General features: G+C 41.2%; 1 protein-coding gene across 1 annotated transcript in view; it reads left to right on the plus strand.

Moving 5' to 3' along the window:
* PCNT (pericentrin) overlaps positions 1 to 24,813 on the plus strand; it is a gene marked incomplete in the record, with an annotated part of 2,997,294 nt that overhangs the window by 2,096,103 nt on the left and 876,378 nt on the right. The window contains 1 exon segment of the mRNA XM_044060288.1: positions 16,544 to 17,053. Coding sequence (XP_043916223.1) covers positions 16,544 to 17,053 — 510 coding nt within the window.

The raw sequence follows: 24,813 nt of genomic DNA on the forward strand, positions 1-24,813 counted from the left end.
TCCCGGGGTCATCCAACGTCATAGCCGACAGGCTGAGCAGAGCAATTCTGTTACCGCACGAGTGGTCTCTAAAACAGTCAGTGGCGAAAAGGATTTTTCGCGTGGGGCCAGCCTTCCTGCGACCTGTTTGCCTCCAATGAATGCCAAATGCAGGAGCTACTTTGCCCTATTACCCCCTCCAGGGGAAGTCCCCAGGGACGCACTGGTTTACGATTGGCCCCCGGGACTCCTATACGCTTTTCCCCCATTTCCTCTGATATCGAAGTTTCTCCAGAAAGCCAGGAACCTACACAGGACGATAATCCTCATTGCTCCATTCTGGCCTCGTCAAATTTGGTTTCCCTTCCTGAAAATACACTGCATTCGGGGACCCTGGATTCTGGACCCAGAGCCAGATCTATTGACTCACTCGTCAGGGGTTCCCCATCCCGCGCTCCTGTCACTCCATCTAGCAGCTTGGCTGCTCCAATTCCCAACTTAGCCAGGTCTGATCTTTTGTCACCAGCAGTCCAGGATATATTAGTGGCTTCGCATAAAGCTTCCACTACTAAAACATATACTAGCAAATGGAAACGGTTTGTATTCTGGGCAATACACACCATGTGGATCACTTTATAGCTCCTTTGAAAAAGATATTAGAGTTCTTAACAGACTTATTTCATCAGGGTGCTTCTCCTGCTACTCTAAGAGTTCAATTGGCTGCCATTTCAATTTCCATGTGGAAGAATGTGGAGCTCCTGTTATGGCTCACAGACTTTGTAAAGCCTTTTTAAAAGGAGTTTTTCATATCGGACCACCGGTCAGATCTCCGACGTCTCCTTGGAGTCTGAATTTGTTATTATCTAATTTAATGTTGCCCCCTTTTGAACCCGCCTCTTCTTGCCCATTAAAATTTTTGTCCTGGAAAACTCTCTTTCTGGTAGCCATTACTTCTGCTAGGCAGTATCTGAACTTCAGGCTCTCTCCATCAAGCACCCTTATTTGATCTTTCACTCTGACAGAGTTTCTCTTCGAACCAATTCATCCTTCCTCCCTAAAGTGTGTTCTATTAACAATATTAATCAGTCCATTGAATTACCCACTTTCTTTAAAAACCACTCCAACAAAATGGAGTATATGTTACACAAATTGGATGTTCACAGACAGCTAAGATTTTATTTGGATAGAACAAAAGATCACAGAAAAACAGATCAACTCTTTGTGGCTTTTGCTGATAGCAGGAAAGGACTTGCAGTTACCAAAAGAACTCTTTCTAAATGGTTAACGGATTGTATAATCTATGTCTACGATTCTACAAATCAACCCCTTTTTAAACAAACCCAAAGGACATTCCACAAGGTCGATATCTACGTCTTTGGCTCATGCAGCTCGCCTACCACTGGATGCTATTTGTGCGGCTGCTACCTGGTCTAAGCCACATACATTTATTTCTCATTATAAAGTAGACAAGGTTTCTAGGGACAGGGCAACCTTTGGTTCCACTGTGCTCAAGAACGCCCTCCGTGAGTTCCTCAGGATCAAGGAGCTAGGACGCTACCCATGTGTAAGAACAAACGGAGAGATTGAACACTATCACATATAGAAGTTATGTCCTTACCATAACGTTCCATGTGGAGTGTTCATCTCGCCTTTGTTCTTACAGTCCCACCCTCCCACCCTTAGGAAGAACGTTCTTTGATGCCTGGCCAGGAGCATTTTTTGCTACTGTTACTATTCTGTGTACATAGTTGGTATACACATATATTTTTATATGTGTCTGTTTAGATATGTATATAGTTTTTCTATAATTGCTTTCTATACTTATGTGTATAAGCATGAATGTGCTATTCTGTAGATTGGTTTGCTTGCAAACTAGATCTGAGGTAAAGGCAGAGGGGGATTGTGGGTATTAGATTGTCTCGAGCTTCTTCTCGATGCAGAGCTTGCAAGAGGCCGGCACGGAGCCGAGGATCGGCTCCGAACCCATGTGTAAGAACAAAGGCGAGATGAACACTCCACATGGAACGTTATGGTAAGGACATAACTTCTATATACTCCCCCTCCTTTTGTGGTTCGGTCTGAGTTTTGGGGCCGGAAAGCATGGTATGAAGTATAGCCTGGTAGTGCTGGGGTGCTCTCGGGAGCCTTAAACCAGGTTTCTGTTAATGCACAGATATCGATATTCTCCATACTGAGGAGAGTCTCGAGTGCGTGCATCTTGAGGTTTAGACTTCTGGCGTTGAGCAGCATTACCCTTAGTTTTTTTTTCTTTGTGTTGTCTATGGGGGTAGGTTTGTCTTTTGAGCCTTGCCTAAAAAAGGCACTATGGGGAGGCAAGAGCCTTAGCCAGTATTCAAAAACCCAGGGGTGACAGGTGCAAGCCGTCCCTAGCGAAGCAACGTGGCTTGTCGAGCATGTCATCCCAGGCTGACAGACACTGGATCCCCTTTGAATGACACCAATACTTCAGCCAATTGTTAAAATTGATCATTTTGTCTTTCTACTGTGGCATCATTTTTGGTGAGAGTAAGATGCTACTCAAGGTCAGGGTCATACCGGCCTGGGCTACATGATCAAAGAGCTCCTATATGTTTTTTTTCATGTAGTCCAAGGAGGTACGTCTCAGGTCATTCACACCAGCATGGGCAATGACGGAGTCATACTTGTACTTGCTTTGGAGTGACCCGAGTGCTTGTGTTATGTGGCGGATCCTGGCACCCGACAGGCACTTTACAGTGACTTTCTCCTTGTTCAGCCTGGTGAGTGGGACGTCAGTGTGTCTGACAGTAGAGTCATCTATTACAAGTGTATTAGGTATATATGAGCTATTAAAAAGGTGAGGGGATAGAAAGAAGGAGCAGTGAACTGGAGAGCTATGCCTAGTGGGAGGGAGAATGATAGTGGTGAGATAAGAATCATTCAGAGGAACAGGTTTATCTTAAGTGTAAGATAGAAAAAGAAGTATGATAAAAAGCAAGTTGAGAGGCTTTATGGGCCCTCCTTAGGATATGCAAGTCTTTAGTTGTGTGTGAGAGGAATAGTAATATTGAGTTATGTAGATGGAATCAGAAGATCATGATTGGAAAGTGTTGGGTGGAACTGAATATTGAAGAAGGTGTGTGGGAGAGATGATTGGAGAGTATAACAGAGCTGATTGGGAAACTTAAATGAGTGTATGACTGGATTAATTCATTTAGGGGATGTTTTTATTGTTTTAAAATTTGAGGTGCGGAGGCTGATACTCTGGTTGTAGCTAGATGGTTATCCAAGTCCTTCTGGTATTATTTTTTTTTATTTTTGGTTATGGGATATGGTAAGAGGACATTAGCTGGTATAAATTTGCTGCTGTGGGGGGTGGGTTGGAGTGTATAGAGAGACTGAGCAAAGCAGAGGATAATCCCACTGGCAGGCTCTAGAGTCAGTCAGCTGCCTTTGAGCCACCTGAAAAACCTGGTTGCTTTATGATACTTGAGTTTAGAACAGGCTCTCCTAAGCAGATTGCCTGCACGAGTAAGTCTTTTAGGAATTGTCACTCGTCTGGTCTGGATCAAAGAGGGTTTTGTTCAAGCAGCTTTATTATGTACAAACATATCAGGATTGAGGCTTAATAACTTTATTTATTTATTTTATTTTTACATTTGTTTACTAGGAGAGTCCGACTGGGCATAAAACCCTTTTTCAGTGGAGGCCCTTGTTAGTAAACTATTTTATTAGTAGAAATAAAACTGTATAATACAATAAAGAAAAAAAAATCGTGACAACGGTAAAAAGACTAGAACAGAATAAATTAAGTGGGAGACGAGACCAATAATCTTGTATAACAATGCTTTAACTTACATAAACTTGTAAACAAACTAGCTGTCACACTCATACATGCTCACACTCTGGCTGCACTTTCAAAATGGCACTGACGCTAGCACGTGCTTGCTATTTATATGCACTTGCTGTCCTTGAAAAGCTTCTTAAAGGTACAACACGCACATACACGCACACGCACACACACACACACACACACACACACACACACACACACACACACACACACACTTCTGCAGGGATTATCAAAATAGTCTTTTGACTGCTATCTGCACAGGCAGTGCTTATCAGAAGCATGTACACTTTTTCAGTGCATTTCAAGTTGAGCAGAAGCAAAACAGAAACGGTCAGTATGAATTAGTCAGGGATAAAACTAAAACTACAGTGTAAGTGCAGGTATTCCTTCCAGCAGCAGTGTTATTAAACTGTCCAGGCATGCTAATGCTTGGCCTTGCTGGAAATGGTAATTAGATAAATGCAAAAATCCATTTAATACAGTATGATTTGTGCTGTTTACTTTTATTCGGTGGTAGTCCATTTAATTTTAAGCCATTTGCTTGCATTTTAGGGTCTATTTTGCACGTTTAAAACATTACAACTTTACTTTTGCAGTCATAAAGCAATTGCATTCTCTTCTTGTTTTGGAATTCCTAATTGTTATTAAAGTGGAATGTGCTGCTGCCTCCTGTCTGTTAATATGTTTTTAGAGCAGTGGAAGATTTCGGAGACTACGTGCTAGTTAAGAGTAGTACTTTGAATATAATTCTTAAAGACTCTGTTGGAACAGCTAATGCATTTTATTTTGAACAAATAGTTAAAATGTTTAGACACTTAACACAGTTTAACCAGTGGAGGTGGGCAATTTAATGTGTTTTCAGGCACTGATGATATTAGCATTAAATTGCAGTTATTAGTGTCCAGACAACTTTTTCTTTTAAAAGTTTTTCTTTACAGTAGGAAAAATTGACACTATGTTATGGACCGAGTCCAGTATTTTATCCTTTGATTAATTTGAGCAATTTACAATCTGAAGTAGTTAACTTCATTTGATCATCAACCTGTGGGTTACAAATCCGAGCCAGCAACTTACCAAGCTAAAGATCCGAGCTCCAAGCTCCTTCCCCTTACCCATACTAGTCTGCAACCTCCTTCTAATCCTCAGATCTCATTTGCCGCGGCTTCGCCAGCATGGGATTCTTGAGCTTCAGGCAAGTTGGTTAGGTTTTTCAACTAACTTTTCGGTGTGTTTCATTCGAGTGCTAAAATATTTAACCCTGTCCTTTCTTTACCTCGGGTTTTGAGTCAAAAAAAAAAAAAAAAGAGTAGTATAGTAGGAAAGTTTCACTACTTTCTTTCTATGTAGGCCACCCTTTCCCACCCTTAGTGTGTGTGCTTGACTACTTAGCATAGTCTAAGTTAAGATATGTCAGAGGTCAGAAGCCGACATTTTCTAAGTGCACAGAGTGTGGCCATAAGCTGTCGATGGTCACACACTGTGCGTAGTTTGTTTAGGAGTTTCCCCACCTAACATCGGGCTGCAAGATATGTGCAGCATTCAAACCCAGGGCCTGGTGGGATCGTAGGACCAAGCTGATTCTGGCGGGTCTTTTACCCACAGAGTCCACTACCTCTTCTGCAGCATCTTCTTCAGTCCTCTGGCCCTCCTCCCTTGTCCAGGACTCACCCTGCCACCTCTAAACAGGGAGAGAGAGGCCAGGAAGGACAAACACAGAGAAAAAGTGAGAGAGAAAAAGAGAGAGCTAGAGATGGGGAGAGGGGTCGCAAGAGGCAGGCGGACTCTGATCCGTCGCCCGCCCCACCACTAAGGTGATCTGTACACCAGAAAAAATGCTAGGTAATCTTCCCCTTGGCTCTGTTCTCCACGATTCTCCCTGGAGCCGGAGGAGGAGGCTTGGCCCACTTCGAGGTCGTCCTCGCATCGGCCCTCCCAGCTGGTGTCAGTGGCATCCTAGAGATCCACAAGGAGCCCCTCTGAAGCTGATATGGACCGGATGATGAGAAGGTTCCTGCAAACTCCATTGCAGATGGGAGTATTGCCCCCCCCCCCCCCCATCTGGAGCGGGGAGTTCGGCTCCAACATCTGCCCCTATAGCTCCTTCTCCGATCCACCCTCTGGTTTCAGAGTCCATGGATCCGAGGAGCCCCGGAGTCAGGGGATCGGCGCCAATGGTTCCTCCAACCTCGATGCCGGCCATATCCTCGAGCCTGTCAGATCCAAGCTCTCGGAGCTGAGATCTGGGCATCGGATTCAAGGAGATGAGTGTGTCTGCCCCGTTGTGGTCCGGGCATACTGTCTCCTTGGGTCTGGCTGTTCTGGCCTCGGCTCCGATCCCTTCATCAGATCTGTGGGGCATGGCTACCCGCTCAACCACTTTCAGGGAAGCCGGTTCCCCTTTGGCTTTCGATGTTGTGGAGAGGGTTCTTTCTGGAGGATCGAGACCCCTCACTCTTTCCTCTGAGTCCGCCCCTGCTCCCTCGCAGCTGAGTTTGTTTTTCATCATCCAGTCCTCCCAGGGACAGCCTGTGTCCGATATGCCCTAGACAATTCCCCTTGAGGAATATGAGACTTTTTGCGAGCCCTCCCTGGTGAGTCCCCCCCGAGGAGGCCCCTCACAAATGCTAGTGCAAAAGGAGGCACATGGACTTCCCCGAGTCCCTCACTTAGGATACTGACTTGGAGGAAGGTTCCCTCAGATCGCCCCCCGAAGATGTCTCTTTTGGAGACATAATGGAAATTCTTCACCAGAAGGGGGGGGGGGGGTTGGTCTGCCCAAAAACCTTCCTCAGACGAGTCGGTATTTCTGGAGCCATTCGATGCAGGCCTATCCACCTCTTGGGTGCCCCCCCCCGGCTGACCCTCTGGTGGACCTCATTGCCACCAGAGCCTGGAAGGAACTGGACACTGTAGAGCCAATACCCAAACGGCCAAAGTATTGAGCCCTCCTGTGGACAAGCCCACTTGGAGTAAGGGTTCCCCAGTTGATGCCATGGTGGTGGTGGCGGCCACCAAAAAGGAACTGGCCCAGGAAAGTTCCTTGGTCCATCCCTCAGACAAGGAGTCTAGGGCAATGGATCATCTTGGAAAGCGGATGTTTGCTTCAGCTACCTTTGCTATAAGGGTGCTGAATTACATGGCCCACGTAATTAGACTACAGCATGACCTTGTGAAGGAGTATGTGGAGTCTCCTCCAGAGTCCATTTCGGCCAAGGATAAACAGACATTCTTGGCTCGGATGGCCACTCTCAAGTCTGTTTTGAATACATCCATGCGTCTACTCTCTCATGCCACCGAGAAAGTTGGGTCCGGTATTGCCATGAGGCGTCATGCCTGGCTCCATCTTTGCAATTTTTAGGAACCTTTCAAGGCATCCTTCGCTAATGCCCCTTTTGACGGTTCGACCCTGTTCGGGAAGACCGTCCGAGATGCGCTTGTCCAGAGTGAGAAGGGCAGGAAAATGCTGTCGGCCGTCGGGATCCACTTAACCCTCAAAGGTCGTTCTCCAGGAACCATTGAGGGCAAAAGAAGTTGTAGTTCCAGAAGTCTCAGCTGCGATCTCCATGCCGTCCAACGCAAAGTGCAGTGAGTTTTTTCCTTTGATTCCCCCGACGGGGAAGCCCCCAGAGATGCTCTTGTCCATGTTTGGCCACATGGTCTTCTTTATACGTATCCCCCGCTTCCTCTCATAACAAAATTCTTACAGAAAGCTCGTCAGTTGGGGAGCAGGGTTATCCCCATAGCCCCATTCTGGCCTCGTCAAATTTGGTTTCCTTGCCTGCGGTCTCATCTTCTAGCTTCACCCTGGATTTTGGATCCCATTCCGGATCTTATTCGCCATCCCTCGGGAATTCTTCCACCGAATCTGGACAGCCTCAAACTCACGGCTTGGTTGCTCCAGTTCCATTAGTTGCCAGGACTCCCAGTATCTCTTCCCCAGTTAAATCCCTTCTGGTAGTGTCACACAAGTCCTCTACCAGAAAAGTTTACAGTAGTAAATGGAAACTTTTTTTTCATTTGGGCTTCTCAGAGAAATCTGGATCCTTTTACTGCTCCAGTTCCAGCGGTGTTAGACTTTTTGTCTCATATTTTCCAGCAAGAGGCCAGCTCTTCCACAGTGAAAGTCCAGCTGATGGCTATTTCCCATTTTCATGTAGGGGAAAATTCAGGCTCTCTAGCTGCTGCCAGAATTTGCAAGACATTTATTAAAGGTACTTTTCTTCCGAGACCTCCTGTCAAAAATCCTTCCCCTCCGTGGGATTTGACTTTGGTTCTTCAAGCCTTAGTTGTGCCCCCGTTCGAGCCCGCAGCATCAGTTGATGTGAAATTCTTGTCATGGAAGACAGCCTTCCTGGTAGCTATTACTTCAGCCAGGAGAGGGTCGGAGCTTCAGGCGTGCTATGCATGAAACCCCCATACCTAGTTTTTCATAAGGATAGGGTCTCTCAGGACTAACCCGTCTTTTCTTCCTAAAGTTGCTTCGGAGTCAAACATTAATCAGTCTATTAATTTGGCTGTATTTTTCCCTAATTTTCAAAATAAAGGGGAATGCAAACTTCATTTGCTGGATGTTCACAGGCAGTTACGTTTTTACTTGCATAGGTCCAAACCCTTCCGTAAGTCTGATCAGCTTTTTGTTTCCTTTGCTAAACCCTTTTTGGGAAAACCAGTTTTGAAGATGACTCTCGTTAAATGGATTTCGCTTTGTATTTTACAAGCATCTAAAGAACTTGGATTACCAGAACCAGAAGGAGTTCATGCTCACTCTACCCGTTCTATGGCTACTTCTGCTGCATTCTGATCTGGAGTTTCCCTGGATGATATTTGTTCAACAACTTACCTGGGCCTCCTCTCACACTTTTATTACTCATTATAAGCTGGATACGGTGTCTAGAGGAAGGGCTTCCTTTGGCTCTTCAGTGCTCCGGAATATCCTTCCTTAAGGGCGTCCCAAGATTTCGGGTAGCTGGGGACTTTGTCCCACAGGTTGATGATCAAATGAAGTTAACTACTTCAGATCAAGAAGTTATGTACTCACCATAACATTCCATCTGAGTAGTTAGACTTCATTTGTCAGCAACCTTCCCTCCCACCTCCCCCTGACCTTGGTGGTTATTTCTCTGTTTGGGCTCGATGTCCTGCGTTTGACGAGCCTGATGTATGTGTTCGGGTCAGATTTTTGGTATCTTAGGTTGTTGTGTGTCACGCAGTGGGTGGCAAACTCGATCTGAGGATTGGAAGGAGGTTGCAGTGTAGTATGGGTAAGGGGGAGGAGCTTGGAGCTCGGATCTTTAGCTTGGTAAGCTGCCGGCTCTGATCCGTAACCCACAGGTTGCTGACAAATGAAGTCTAACTACTCAGATGGAATGTTATGGCGAGTATATAACTTCTTTTTTCTTTGCATTACTTAAGAGGAAAGGATGACTAATAATATGCTGTAAAATCTCTCATCTTAAAGTATGAAGGGCCTCCGGGCAGAAAAGCAAAGCCAATAATCCTAAGATTTAAGAAAAGAATAAGGCAGCTATACAGTCCTTAATGACATTAAAAAAAATGTCAGAATCCTCAGTTTACCCAGCTGTGGAGAGTTGGACGTACCTATCCGCAGCTCATTTCTGAGGTAAATTCACAGATCTTTGAAAAAATGTAATCACACCTAATTTGTTTCAGATACCAGAAATATCCAGTTGTCTTTATCCCACTAGAAATGTAAGAATGAAACAAAAATGCATCTTGTATGTAATACATTTAATGCACTAGTGATGTCACATATTTTGGTGCCATTATCGCCATGTAGTCTTAGTAATCAGTTATACAATGCAAAGCTGTGCTGAATGTTTTCTGGTAGACTGGTTGGGATGCCAGTCCATCACAACACACACCTTATGGGGTAATTAAAATGGTCTCCAGTTCACCTGTCAGCATATCTTTGGAATGTGGAAAGAAACTTGGAACCCTGTGAAAACCCATTTAGACTCAGCATAAAAGGCAACTAATGTTCACAGTTTTTATCAAATGGTTTCAGTATGCCCAAAGCCGAATGCACACAGAATCTTTGAGTTAAAATAAAATTAAATTCAAGTTTTTGTTTATTAGCACAGTTATTATCCTGTGCTGTTTTACAAAATTGAAAATCTACATTAATGATAAACAGTAAAGCAAAGTATTAGCCATAGTCAAAATCAGTACGCTGAGATTTAAAAATAAAAATCAGTAAATATTAAGGTAAACTACAAGTCCAAATTCAAGTACGTTATTGAAGACCAAACATTGGGTATACAAACTATGGTCCAGTCCAAACAGTGTTAATAACCTAAAGAAAATACCAGACTGAAAAGAGCTTCAGACATGTTCAGCCAGCCACAAAACTTAATTTCAGCTCATTTCCAATGTCAAGAACACTGCACAGCCAGAATTCAGATTCAGTGACTTCTTTATTTTAAATAATTTTGCTGCTCTTTACCGGGTTTGTCCAACTAGGTTTGGGAGAAAAGCTCCAATATATTAGAAATATTTTCAGACAGACATTCAGTAAGATACATGAGCAGATATTAAGTAATATACATTAACAATTATACATTTATTTGCTAATGAGATTACATTCATATGGAATGAAGGCAAACTACTACAGTATAAAAGATACTTATGCAATGGTAGATGTTGACCAGTAATCATTTGTAGAGGTGTATTAGTGGGTTTGTCATATAGATACTCAATCCTGTAATTAGTGCTTTGGAATTCAAAGAAATGAAAATGAGGAAAGGAAATTGGTAGGGCAGAAAATGTTAGTATTGTAGTTTGGAGGTGGTGTATAAAGCATGTTCGTTGATAATTATCTATATGCCTATCATAAAGTTTATATTAGAAGTGTAGAGGTGAGGGTGAGCAGTGTCACAAAACTATGTATATGGCTGAGATGCTAGTAAAACTATTCAGGTGTTGTTTGCTACACGTCGTGTGGCATAAGATTCTGAATGAAAAGAAATGGTTTGATGAAATGGCAAGCTGAAGGTAACAGTAGCATTTATTCTGGCGATGTACAGGGCACTAGATTGTTTAGCACACCTGGGAAGTTTTTATTGAACTCTGAGACAGCATTATCTATGGGGAGGGTATTTAGTGACTCCCAGTTAAGAAGGAGATGTAGTATAATATGGTTTAAAAGGGATTTTTGAGGAAGCCCAGCAGAGAATAATTTCCAGTGTTTTAGAATCATTAGCTGGAGATATGTATATACCCATGATTCCAATTGTCTTTAGTGTTTAGTTTTAGCATGGGTGGGTGTGGGGGCAGACAGACATCTAGTATGTTTTTTGTAGAAAATGGTGACACTGGGAGCTTTGCTTAACTCTTAATTTGATAATGTTATAGCCTGGTGTGACAATTTCTTCATTTGTTTTGTTTCCTGGAGTAGCCAGGTTTCTGTGGCAACTAAGACGTCTGGAGAGAGTACTGCTGTCCATGCTTACACTTCAGAAAGTTTGTTACAAATACTGTGTAAGTTGGTATTGTGTACATGAAGGCCAGGGTGGTATTGTGGGAGAGGTGGTAATGATGAAGGAGCTGATGGGGATATGCTGCCTGGTGCCAGAATATGCTGTGCTGGGACTGGGTTTGGTTGAATCTATGGTTGTGGAGGTATGATGGTAAGGGTAGAGGTATTTTTGCTTGATTTTATATTTCATGTCAAATTTGTGAGTTAATTGCTTTGGCTCTGGATAACTTTACTTGAACAGTAGTATATACGAGTGATGATATTGACAGGATGTGAAAGGATATGAAGTTCGGTAGTAACCTTAATCTCACACACAGAAGAAGTAACTCCAGAAAATTAAACAGGCACGAAGGTCACAAAGTGGCATTCATGTATTGATGGAGTCACTGAAACAGACAAACATAAAGGGCAACAACCAGTAACAATTAATGCTCAGTTATTAGACCAAAATGTAAAACAGCAATGATAACATTCAAGATCCAACCATCAAGTACAGTAACTGAAAAATCTTGCAGCCTATCAATATGCTGACGGCAAGAATGTAACAAAAAGTTCTCCAAGTAATAGCGATTCTGCCCAGCTACTAAAACGGTATAACAAACTCTCCCCATGATCAGAAAACGTTCAGGCAAGTCAATACTAAAACAATTCTGATATATGATCAACTCTACTGGTAGAAACAGCTAAAACAACTAAATGACTGGACAGTTTTTTCCCTAGGCAGCCAAACGCTATCATCTTCAGACATGTGCATGTTGTTATGGGATATTAAAATGTAACTAGCACCTAACGATTTACCTTCTTAGTTCCTAAATCAGCTAATTTAAACAAAATGTTTCAATACTCTTCACTAAATTGTCTAACCAATGGAAAAATGCTGCAACTTGGAATCAAGGGAAAAGAGTAAAATACAGTCTTGTGGAATAATGTAGAATTTTCAGCTACCTGTTTGAGCAAAGCAAGCTGCTTCTGTCTACAAGTCTATGAACAGAAGCCACCGACAAGCCTACTTAGAGTAGAGAAGACAGTGGGTACCACAATATCTCAAATTATAAAAGGCATTTTAGGCATGCTTCTGACATGCTGCGATTCTTAGAATTTGGAGAAGCAGGTATTTGTAGAAGGTTCTACTGGTAGCTTGCTAACATAGTGTATATGACAGCAGCTTGAAAAAGGGGACAGTTCAAGGTTCGGTTCTGCATGTTGTCCTCTCTGTAATTCTTTTAAATTCATGCAATGTGCAGACCCTTTTGATAGCATTATCGCATTATTCTTTTAGTTAAATAAGATATTTATTTATTTATTAACTACTAACTACATACTTTTATGTCTGTCCCTCTTTGTACTTATAGACCCTATGTAGCCTTTTCTGCCATCCTTCCCTTTGTATTTTTGTCTTGCTTTCCTTGTCTTTTGCAGGGTTATGCTGCCAGTTTGGCTTCTCAATATTGTGTAAAATGCTGTCTTTTTAACTGGAAAGTAGGCTAGTGGGTGTCTTCTGTTTAGTGACGTATGGATCAGAGCAGTGTACTTCAGCTTTCAGATAACCCGAAATTTCACGTCTTGAGTGAATCAAAGCCATCCAATGATGTTCACTTCTAAAAATAATAAACACAATGTAGACCAGCCATTATAAGTAAATGTTTAAATCAGCATGTTTATTTTAAATATTCCATATTCAGCTCAATTTTAAATATTCCATATTCAGCTCATTGCTTAGTTCCTCAGGATATTACTTGCCATATGTAAATATCAACAAGGTTTCTCTACTCTAGTCAGATGTGTAACATATTACACAGTTCAGAGTTCTTGCATTTGTACATAAAAAAAACATCTGAGTAACTGATAGTCCTGGTTATGTGTCTGTTTAAAATATGCAGCCTTTGGTCAAACCACAGAGATATTGAGTGTTTGTTCTGTATTCCAAAATACTAACTCATCATGTTTTTGCTAATTTGCCTGTTAGAATATTTGTTACAGGGGCAGATGTCATAAATTGCCCCCAGATCATAACAGCCTTGTTCTTCTTTCACAACAGATGTATGTCCATTAATGCATTGTGTAACAGTGGTGTACCTTTAGCTGCAAAAGTGATAGATTTATGCACTTCACCCTGTTGGTTTGGGAATATACCTGAATGGACCAAATGCTCCATCAGGCTTGGGGAGTTGCTGTAAGGTATTTAACAAGTAGTGCCCAAAATTCCATTTTGTGTGACATGCCTAAGTACTGTGTCCCAATGTATATTTTCTAAATCTTAGTAAGTCTGTCAGTTAAAGGAGTACAACATGTTTCTTTAATGTATTCCTCAACTTCACAGCCCTTTTCCTCCCTATTTACATTGTCTTCTGTAAAGCAACAATGATAAAGCATTTACAATTTTTATAATTCCCCTTACTTCTGTAACAGAAGCCTACCTTCTCATACTGTGATGGTTTCACTTACAAAATGATTCTCTCACGTTTGAATAAAGCTTGCTGGAGTCGCCCAATTACTGACATCATCGAGGCCAGGTAGTGGAAGTACTTTTTTTTTTTTTAATCAGTTCCCTCCCTCAAAGTGACATCACCACAGCCGTCATCTGATTCTAACTAAAATAATAAGACCCACCCATTCTGTGATGTAATGGCTCCCTTGTCCTTCCCCCAGCCTGAGTGCTGTTCATTTTATTCAGCAGTAGTGTAGTAACACTGATGTTTGGAAACACAGAAATTTGGTATGCATACTTGTACATTCTGCACGGCAAATGATACTTAGGTGGTGTATCGCTTGCATACTTCTCTGTTGTATTTGCACCAGATACTGCTAGTGTGCAGTGCGGGAGTAGAAAGATTAAAACATTACCTTGGTATCAGAGGTGGCAGTGCAACATATTCATAGTGGCTTAACATGAGAGTAGCTCTAAGCAAGCACCATGTGAAACCTGAACAAGCACCTAGAATTATTCAGTGCAGCTTCCACACATTAAGTCTGAAAATGAATTCACATACTCACATAAACAGGAGTAGCTGCATATTGATGGCTAAAGGTGTATGGACATGTCGGGTGGTTACTACACTGCAAAACTGGTATGTAATGGTGGAGATATTTGGAAGGCATGAGCAAACACACCAGTATATTAAAGCCATAGCACCAATTGAACTGGAGGCTGGCAAATAGATTTAATAAGGAATTTTGTCCATGCACAAATATTCAAGTGATTCTTTGCAGTGGCATCCATTATCTGATTCAAGGTAAGTTAACCTTGATGTCCTTTATTTAAAAAAAAAATCAATAAAAAATGTACTTTGTTATAAGTGACTTCTGGACACAAAAATAGGAAGGGGAAAATATAGCAATGTGGTTTGTATGTACAATGACAAATCCAGGCACACTGCAAAAAGTTTTTTCTTTGCAAACGAACCAGTGGAGTAAAAACATATGAAGGCAAACACTGCATACCAACACACTTTGCACATGTAAATCTCAATTTTTAACAAGGTGGAAGCATGAAGTGATACCTTAACACTTAAATTAATAAAGTGCTGGAGGGATAGATTCATCACCCAAAGACTCCCTATGCTGTGGAACAAAATCCCGGTACATGTGAGGCAGAGCACCTCGCTGGCCTTGTTCAAGAGAAATCTTGACCAATGGATGGGAGATCGCAGATATACCCCAGGAATTACCTCAGTGTCACTGCTCGACAGAGGCACAGCAAAATAATGGGTATAGTTCCCCATACTAAAGGGGTGGCGTAAGCCACAAAACAATGGGCTAGGCTTATAAATGCCCTCGGGCAGATAGCCTAGTATGAACCTACGAACCTATGAACCTATCTAAACTGGTTAATAGTATAAATGTTTTATTCTTTAGCTCCTTGGTGCAAGACCTTACTGGATGTGATTGCAGTCAAGTAAGGCCATGGCTATAGTGCAGCAAAAAATGTCCCCTCTAACAAAGGAAATGCTAGAGCAGCAAAGATTAAATTACATGAGTCAAGCACTCTGCTGAAATCTGCCAATCAATGGAATTACCAGGTGAAATTACCCTCAGGACTTTGACAGCTAGGGAAGCTAAGTGTTATGGGGGAGGGGAGAAGTAAATGGACTGGAATTCATTGTCTCACAAATTAGTGTCATTTAAACTAAATTACAAAAAAAGGCAGCAGTAAACAACACTTTGTGTGTGTTCTGCGGCATTTGCACTGTTTCTGTTTTAAGTAGTCATCCAGCAGCAGGGAATGTTACTTACACTGTTCTATTTTACTCAGTACTTTTGTATGCATGTAACATCTATGAAATGACAGGTACTTTAGGCAAATGGAGGCCTGCATGATGTAACATTTTTGAGCCAAACAATGATTTCTGGGATACTGGATGGCAACCTGATTTATCCAAACCACGTCAATATGCCAGCCTCTAGGTGGTCAGAGTCTGGAATTACATATAAAAATATTTAAAATCCTGTAAATAATCCCAGAGTGTTGTTAAAGTGTAGGAAACATCATGTTTTAAACATGTTTTTTGAGTCTGTGGGTGCGGTACTCCTTTAAAGCAGTACAATGAATAGCAAGGGACACCTTCATTGCAAGTACTATTTTTGAAGTCGTGCCAATAAAAAAAAACTCCTCCTTAACCTACAGCTTCTTTAAGTAGTAAACTGAGAAAGACAGGGACTTGTATTATGATTAACCTGTAGCCTCTTTTTTAAAATATATCTTTTACCTCTGATGCTACTTGATGCAAGTCCCTATCTTCTGACGAAGAAATGCACAAAATAGAAGTGATTTGACCAGATTACAAGGGTAGACAGTATTCTAGAAGGCACCCCAACTGGGAGAATCAGGAGCTGTGAGGCAGCATTGCCAACTGCTGCTTGTTGCTAAAGCAGTAGAGGTTCCTCTGTGGAGTGTTAAAAAATACAGCACAGAATAGTACCTACTAGGAATTTCTGTTAGCTGACTTAAGACTTAAAAAGTCACTTTACAGTTGTATGTAAGTTATCAAAGTTTCCCTAAATGACAAGGTTCAGATTACTTATCCACATACTGTACTTAATGCAGGATCTGTTCTATTTTACCTTTTAAGAAATATTGATGTAACTGACTGTTGTGCGGAACTGTATTTATCTTTACAAAGTATTGTATGACAATTAAAACTCATTCATCATTTAAGCATCAGTGTCTCTTGTAAGTATATTAGGTTTGATTTCAGTGGATCATACTGCTGTTTTTCATGTTTTTGTTTTCTTTTTAGGAAAAGGACAGAACCATTTCTGATCTGAAGATCCACAACAGAAACCTCAAAACACAGGTTTGCCAATTACAGGATGTTTTCCTGAAGCAAGGAATAGAGCTCACCAGAGCTGGTGTAGATCAGAATGAACAGAGAAGTCAGCTGAAAGGGGATATCTGTCATTCAAAACATTCTCAAATGGACACAAGTCCTTGCCATTCTCCTCATCGTCTCTCCTGCTTCTCTCCTACAGAGGACATGGCTCTGAATATTGCTAGTGAAATACTGGAGCAGAGTTCACTGGGCTCCCCCGAACTTGAAAGAAAGTATGATGGGAGTAATGGATATGAGAGTACCTTCCACGTAACACAGTTTTCTGATATTAGTGCAATACAGAGCTCAGGTTTGGAAATGGGGCACACACAATCATTCATACTTCAGAAGGATACCACTACTATTGATAGTGATCAACGCAGCAAGGATGAACAGGATTTACTGTTGCCATTGCCCTGTGAAAATGATGTTGAAAAGGTAAGATTTTTTCCATATATTTCCGAAAGACTTGTGTTCCTTAAAGTGAAGCATGTCCCCTTATTTTGTGGAGTGTTATTTGTAGAAATTCCACCTAAGGTTACAGGGCTTATTTGGTGTGAAGGTGTAGAGTAGGTTGTTCTGTGTTCTCTAAATGTTTTCTGCTTTGGTTGCTTCCTGTGACAGCTTTTGTCTTCCGGTGACCCCAGAGTCCTTCATTTATTGTTTATTTTATTTATTTACTCTTTGTTGACTAAAGTAGTCCCACTACAGCGGTGTCTTCTTTTTTTTCAGGGTAGACAATCTAGTATTCATACTAACTAGTGGAAATACAGCTAGGGCACCAGAGAACTTCCCTGACTCTTTTTTTTTTGATAGGTGCAGTGGTATCCTTTGCATATACCTGTACTGCTAGCAACTCAGGCAGGCAAGACCTCGGTTTAATATCTCATCCGAACCCAAACTTTTCTGTGGATTAATGCAGATTTCCTCTTTTAGTATAATCCCCCCAGAACTAGCTCAGTTTAGAGACTGTGTGAAGTATAATCGAGACAGAAGTATCCTAAAAGTTATGAACACTTTTCCTGAAGAAGTATTGCTCTAAAAATAATTAAATCAATTTTTGTAAGAGGTTAAGAATATCTTTCATAGATGTTGATTAGTACAAAGTAGATAGAAGCTGGACAATTGTTCTTGGTTGCTATATGGTGCAGTCAAAGTAGAATGGACCACCCGTCATTAGGGTTGCCACCTTTTCAGATGCCCAAAGTGAGAAATTTTTTGTACAAAAGTCAGATTTTGCAAGGCAAAGCATACCCACAGACAGTACAAAGGACAGAACTTCACTCTTTTGCCTACATAAATGCTTATTCTTGTAGCATTTTAGTTGCTTATTCTGTTTCTTATAACATTTAGGTGTTTCAGAAACAGAATAACTGTTTTATGCAACTATTACATTACATATAGGAAATATGTTTGTCCTAATATCTCAGGACATTTGCCATTTTTTCAATTTTTATGCAGGACACAACTGTCCAAAGAGGGACTGTCCCTCGCAAAGTGGGACAGGTGGTAGCCCTACCCGTCATCAAATAAAATAAGGGAAAATTGAGGAGGTTAAATTGAATATTGGAGGGCTTGTGGATAAATTAATTTAGAAAGGTAAGTCTAGGATAGATTGTTTTTACAGGTCTTTAGGATAAAGAAGCAAGTTTAGAAAACATGTTTTGTGAAGGATTTATTGAAGATATTAGGTGGTTAGAAGATACTGTTTAGGAAGATAAATAGGTAGTACTGCACACTCCAAATAGAGCAGCTGTAATCTATGAAATATAGGCGAAGTTGTTGCACTGGGTATATGAAGAAGGCTGGATCAGTCAGGATAAATGATAGATGTATGGTAAGTTAGGGGCACATTAGAAACACTTGGTGGGATTATGATAGGATAGTTGATGCATGGAAGAGGTTTATGACTGCATGGAATTAAGTGTACCAGACTGACGTAAGAGAAGACCTGTTACCTTGCATGTTTATTCTAGGGGATGAGTTGTTACAGTGGGAAGTAGGACATGGTATCAGCATTAGTTAAAATAAAGGATAGATAGAAAGTAGAAGAATAGTTTAACAGCTGAGCTGAGGAAAATTAACAGATTGGTTAGGAAACTGGGGGTGGTTCGAGCACAGGCCTCATTTTAAATAACAAGCAAATAGTATGAGTAGATATTGAGGTAAGTAGCAAGCAGGAGTTCTGCAAGGGGATTAGGGGCATCAGTGTAATTTTGTATTTAGACTTGGTCTGATGGGAGGTGTGCGTTATCCTTTTGGATTCATGCTTATTGCTCATGTTGCTGTATGCTTAGCGGTAAAACATTTTGTTTCTTAGCTGTAGGGTTTCCTCTGTGGGGACTTAGAGGTAGGTTCAGTCTGCATGGAAACCATCCAGGTTTGATCTTTTGATATTGCCTTAACTAGAGGACCACTGATAAATTATTATGGGCATTTAATTTGGGGCATGGGGTTACTTAGGAGGAGAGGAAGTCTAAGCACATGCCTTCAATTATTTATTTTCTTTTGTGTTTTATCCTTTTCTTTACTTTTCTAGAGTAGTTCTTTATAATTTCTTTGTTTGTTTGTATGCATTGCAAACTGTGTGGTAGGTAGTTTATTCTTTTTCATTGTCCGTATCAAAATCTGCAATAAAAAGGTGACAAAGATATAAAATATGGAAGTCTGTTGCAGTACATATCAGAAATTGATGATTTTAATGAAGTTCCTCACTGCGGGAACCTCATTTTCTTATTTTTTGTCTTTTTCTATATTACCTCTAATTAGATTATGAATTTTGTTTAGCTTTGTTTAATTTCTCCATATTTTGGCTTTCTAAGACCATGGCGGGGGCTGAACCTCATTCCTAAGTCAAAGTATGATTAGAGTTCATGAAATTAGTATTGTTTCAGTCTTTGATGTTTATCCAAAAGTGCTGTTCGTAGTACCCGCAATGTGCCCATAATTGCCTCCTCCTGCAGTTCATCTGTTGGTAGCACACCTAAATAAGCTGTAAATTTTTTATGAGACTCATTGCAATTGCAACTGTTTGGGTATCCTTCCACAATGCCCTTATTTCTGACTGCAATCCTAGTATTTTAACTTTGTCTCTTTCTCTCTACATAAGACACTGTAATCATCGGAAGTAGCAAGTTTCAGTAATCAATGCTACTTTTGTCTTTTTTTCAGGGACTACTATATCTGATTTTCTCGCATCTATTTTTTGAACTTTTAAATGGGTAATCCCATGTGAAATAAATTTCTTCATTCTCTGTAATGCTTTGTGGTTCATACGTAGATACTAGGCTATTGGCTCTGGGGCCTATACAAGCCCAGCCAAAAAGGTACCCTGGCTTTTGCCACCCAAGAAAATTATTTTCTTGTGCCACTGTCGAGCAGAGCCACAGAGGTAATCCCCGGGGTGAATTTCCTATTTCCCATCCAATCATCAAGATTTTTCTTGAAGAGTGCTAATGAGGAGCTTTGTTTGATATAGATAGGTAGTTTATCCCAGTGTATGGGAAGTCTCTGGGACAAGAATCTATCCCTCTGGCATGTTCTGTTTATTGTGGTGACAAGGTTTAGGTCCCTAGAGCATGTAGCTCGGAGGGATTGGGATTTCTTAAGTGGAGCATGTCCAACAGCTCTGGGTTTGACATAGCTTTGTATGTTAGGCAGAGATCACCTAAAGCTGGAATTTTTTGAGACGGTCTGCGTAGGGCATCTGTTTGAGGCCGGTAATCCTTTTTGTGAGATATTTCTGCGGCCTTTCCAGTTGTTGTAGATGTCTTGTGAGGTACATACCAAAAGGGGCGTTGTACTCTATAATGGGTCTAATGAGTGATGAGTAGAGGGGAACAATGACCTCTTTTTTTCTGGATGAGAAACCTTTTGTGATGGTGTGCCATGTAGAAGGATTTCCTGACTACTGTGACGATGTGATCATCAAAGGAGAGATTGCTGTCCACCTGTGTCCCAAGGTCCCTTATCATACTTTCGGTATTAAGTATACTACCGCCTATGTTGTAGTTCATGGGTACAGAGTTTTTACCAAAGGGGATGACAATGTACTTTTTGGCATTGAGCTTGAGGCCATGGCTTTGACACCAGGCATCTGTCTCAGTGAGGCCCTTTTGTAAGATGTCCACATCATTAGGAGTTTCGATTATGGCTCCTAGTTTGCAGTTATCTGCGAACTTCGTTAGCCAAAGACCTTCTGTGTTAGCGTGTACTTCAGATGAGTAGATACCAAACAGGAGAGAACCCAGGACTGAACCCTGTGGTACTGCACTTGTCACTGGTCTGAAGTTGGATTTGGAGTCTGCTACTTTCACAGTGTGGGTTCTGTCAGTGAGCCAGTTGGCCACCCATCTTGCGACATAGGGATTTATACGTAGTTTAGTGAATTTATCTGTAATTCCAGAGTGGGGGATGGTGTCGAAAGCCTTGGCAAGAGCTAGATAGGCTGTGTGAACCACCTTACCCTTGTCTATGGCTTTGGTGACTGCTTCAAAGAAGTCTATCAGGTTTAGGAGACATGATCTGCCTTTTACAAACCCGAACTGGGTGGGGTTGAGAGTTTGGAGATTACCAATGTCTTTGTTTACAAGTTCAATGATGATATGTTCCATGGCCTTGCAGACCAGGCTCATCAGGCTAATGGGGCAGTAGTTCCCGGGGTCTGTGGTGGCTCCTCCCTTGTGGAGTGGGATAACCATCGCTGTGTGCCATTCAGCAGGCACAAAGCCTGTGGTGAGGCTATGATTGAATATGGTACTTAGGTGAGGTGCCAGTTCATTCTGTAGTTCATGTAGAACGCAGCCTGGGATGTTGTCTGGTCCCATGGGGGATAAAGTTAGCACTGAACCTATCTGCCAGGATGTTGGCAATATCAGTTTGGTCTGTATATTTAGTGCCATTGTGCTGTAACTCAGAGCAGATCTGAGTGTTGCCATTTAGATTCTTCACATAGCTATAGAATGCTTAGTGGTGGTCTTTAGTCTGATGAAGCGTTGGAAAGATGTGAAAGTGCTTACTTTGTACAGCAGTGATGAAATAATTTTTACTATATCTGCCGTGGTGAGCCTCATCTGTTTTGTGAAAGTCTTTAGAATCAGTGTTGATTTTGTAACTAGCTTTGGAGAGTTTTATTGGGGATTGCAGCGTCTTACTGAGGCTGACCAGGGAGCTCCTCCACTCATGGGATTTTACTCTCTTTTGCAACAGTTTCTTCCTTCTGTTGTACAGTTTGTTTATGGCAGGGGACCACCAGCTTGGCTTCCTTTTTTTTTGGAGGATAGCGTCTTGGTTCTGTTTGGGATAGCATGATCCATGCACTCATGTAAGTGCTTATAAAGTGCAATTGTGTAGGATTCAGTAGACTTAATTGTATTGTCCACCTGCATGGGTTTCATGAAGTTCGCCACTTCTGTCTTAAGAAGCATGAAGTTGGCTTTGGAGAAATTTTTTGCCATGGTTTCCTTAATGGGGGTGGGGGAAGGATGTGGATATCTAGGGTAATTAGCTTATGGTCGGATCGGACCAATGAGGCATTGACTTCAGGTGTTGAACACCGGTCACTCATGTTGGTAATGACTAGATCTAAAATATTGTTGCCCCTGGTGGGGGTGTGGATAAGTTGATCCAAGGCATTGGAGTTTATGAATTCCAGAAAGCGTTGATCGAAGGAGTTGGTACATGATTAGTTTTCCCAGTTAATGGTGGGGTAGTTGAAATCGCCCATTATTAGGGTGTTTGGTTGAACCCTAATATTTTTCAGTACATCAAGAAAAGAGGAGGGGGAATCCTGAGGCATAGTGGGTGATCTGTAGCAAGCTACAATTTGTTTTGCAGTTTTGCCCAGAGTTAGTTGCATTTGGATAACCTCGGCTGCATTATGCTGTGCAACTAGCCTGAAGGTGTGGATATCCTTAATGAATATGATCACACAACCGCCTTTGGTGTTCCGGTCCAGGTTACATGGCTGAAAAGTGTGGTATGAGTTATAGCCTGGTAGTGCAGGGGCGCCTTGAACCAGGTGTCAGTCACTGCACAGATATTGATGTTCTACATTTTAAGGAGTGCCTCGAGTGAGTGCATTTTGAGATTATACTTCTAGCATTGAGTAGCATCACCCTCAGTTTTTGCTTGCTTGTTCCTGTTACGGTGGTGATTTTGTCATTTGAACCTTGCCTAAAAAAGGCACTATAGGGGCGGCAAGAACCTTAGCCAGTATCCGGAATCCCAGGGGGTGACATGTGCAGGCCATCTCTGGCAAAGCATTGTGGTCTGTCGACCATGTCATCCCAGGCAGACAGCAGATACTGGATCTTTTTAGAATGGCATCAGAAGCTTAGCCAATTGTTGAAGTCATTCATTTTGTCCTTTCATGTTTCCAGTGCTTCTGAGCCACTTCAGTATTTCAGTATTGTAATTTCTGCACAATCCCCCAGTGCAACACTCTTGCAACAGTATTATGCCTTTCAGTGTACAGCCCTCTACCATTACTGTATAACACACAGCAACAAGATGTTTTACATAACCTGCATTTATCTGTTTCTCTCACATGTTCAGTGGACTTTGTAAGCCAATGTGCACATAGTCCAGTATCCTGTGCCGCTGATATTAACCTTTCATCTTTTGGTTTAAATTCACCGCTACTTAGCCATTCCTGTGTCAGAGCCTGAACAAAATGAGGTAGTGTTAGAGGTTTTCTTTATTTGCAACTATAGTTATGCCTTTCCCACATTTCTTACCTTTGTCATTTGATCCTTCTCCTTATATTCTTTATTTTGTTTTTTGTTTTTTTGTTTTTCTTTTTTTGGCACATTCAGTTGCTGTCTAATTTTCGTCTACTTAACAGTTTGGTTTCCATTCCCTGTTGACAATAATATGCTTCTGCTAAACTATAGATTTATTCTCTTCATGTTTCCAAACTTTCACTGTGTTTAAATCTGGTAAGGTCAGCAGAATACATATGCAGTCCTATGATTGCAAATCTGTACATGTAATCAATTTCTAGGAGGCCCATACCTCCTTTCAGGAGGAGGAGTATATAATATTGGGTATACACTGATTTTTATATATCATTTGATAAGTGTGAATTAGTTTTCTTGTTTTCCTTTTGAAGTGATCCAGTACCCTTTGGGCCCAGTCAGTTACCTCAAAACTGTAAGTTAGAACATGAAGAACAAATTGGTTTATAGCTTGGACTTTGTCCTTAGATGTCAGGGCTGTTTTCAGTATTAATTTTTTGTCTTTTAAAGTATTCCTTACAGACTTATTCACATTTGTTCATGGTTGATTGTCGGTCCTTCAATTCCGAAATATTTATAGACTCCCTCCAGCTCATGTTCGTTTATATCACATTCCTGTCCCAGACTGATATTTTTCTTGGTGCTGCAGCTTTCTTGATTTAAATGTTACTTCTGCAGATTTATCAAGACCAAATGACATTCTTATATCATCCGAGAAAGTTTTGAACTCTTCCAGGTGTGCTTTCAGCTCCTCCTCTGATGAATTGTACAGTTTTAAATCCACTACAAAAAGAAGAAAAGTCTTTACACTGTTGTAATCTGAGAGCAAATTGTAACCATGACCTAATCTGTTAAGCAGACAATTTAATGGGTTAAAGGCAAGACAAAAGAGCAGCAGTGACAGAGTTACCTTAGAATATCCCCCTTTGAAATTGTATCCTTGGGGTAATAATTTGCCCTTTATCATGGTTTAGCTGCAAAGTGGTAACTGATCAGTGTAGGTTGAATCTTGTACATATGTAAGCACTGCTTTATCCATGAATGTGGGATGCTGTCAGATGCTTTTTTGTAATCTATCTATGCCATACTTAGCTTCTTCCCCTTTTTATGATTTTCCATTCTGACTTGAACAACAGATTATTCTTTGTTCCATGACTGTCTTTTGTCACCCTTTTGTTCTATTGCCTTGATTGAGTTTTCTTCTAAATGACCATAAACTGTCAGCATCAATTCCAGTTTATAGATTATACATCGTTAGAAGGCATGTTATTGATCTGCATTTTTAAGATAACTTGCTGGTCCACTCTTAAGGAGGAGTATTGTCTTTCCTGTTAACCAGGTTGATGCTTAATCGTGTTGCGCATATAAGTAGTTTTTACTCTGGGCTAAATCTTCATGTAGAGATGTTAATACTTTTAGCCAAAAGTTGGTTACTGCATTTGGGGCTTAGGGTTTTCCATT

This window comes from Protopterus annectens, chromosome 2.part0, assembly GCF_019279795.1.
Source record: "Protopterus annectens isolate FY-2018-M chromosome 2.part0, PAN1.0, whole genome shotgun sequence".
Classification (NCBI taxonomy): Eukaryota; Metazoa; Chordata; order Ceratodontiformes; family Protopteridae; genus Protopterus; species Protopterus annectens.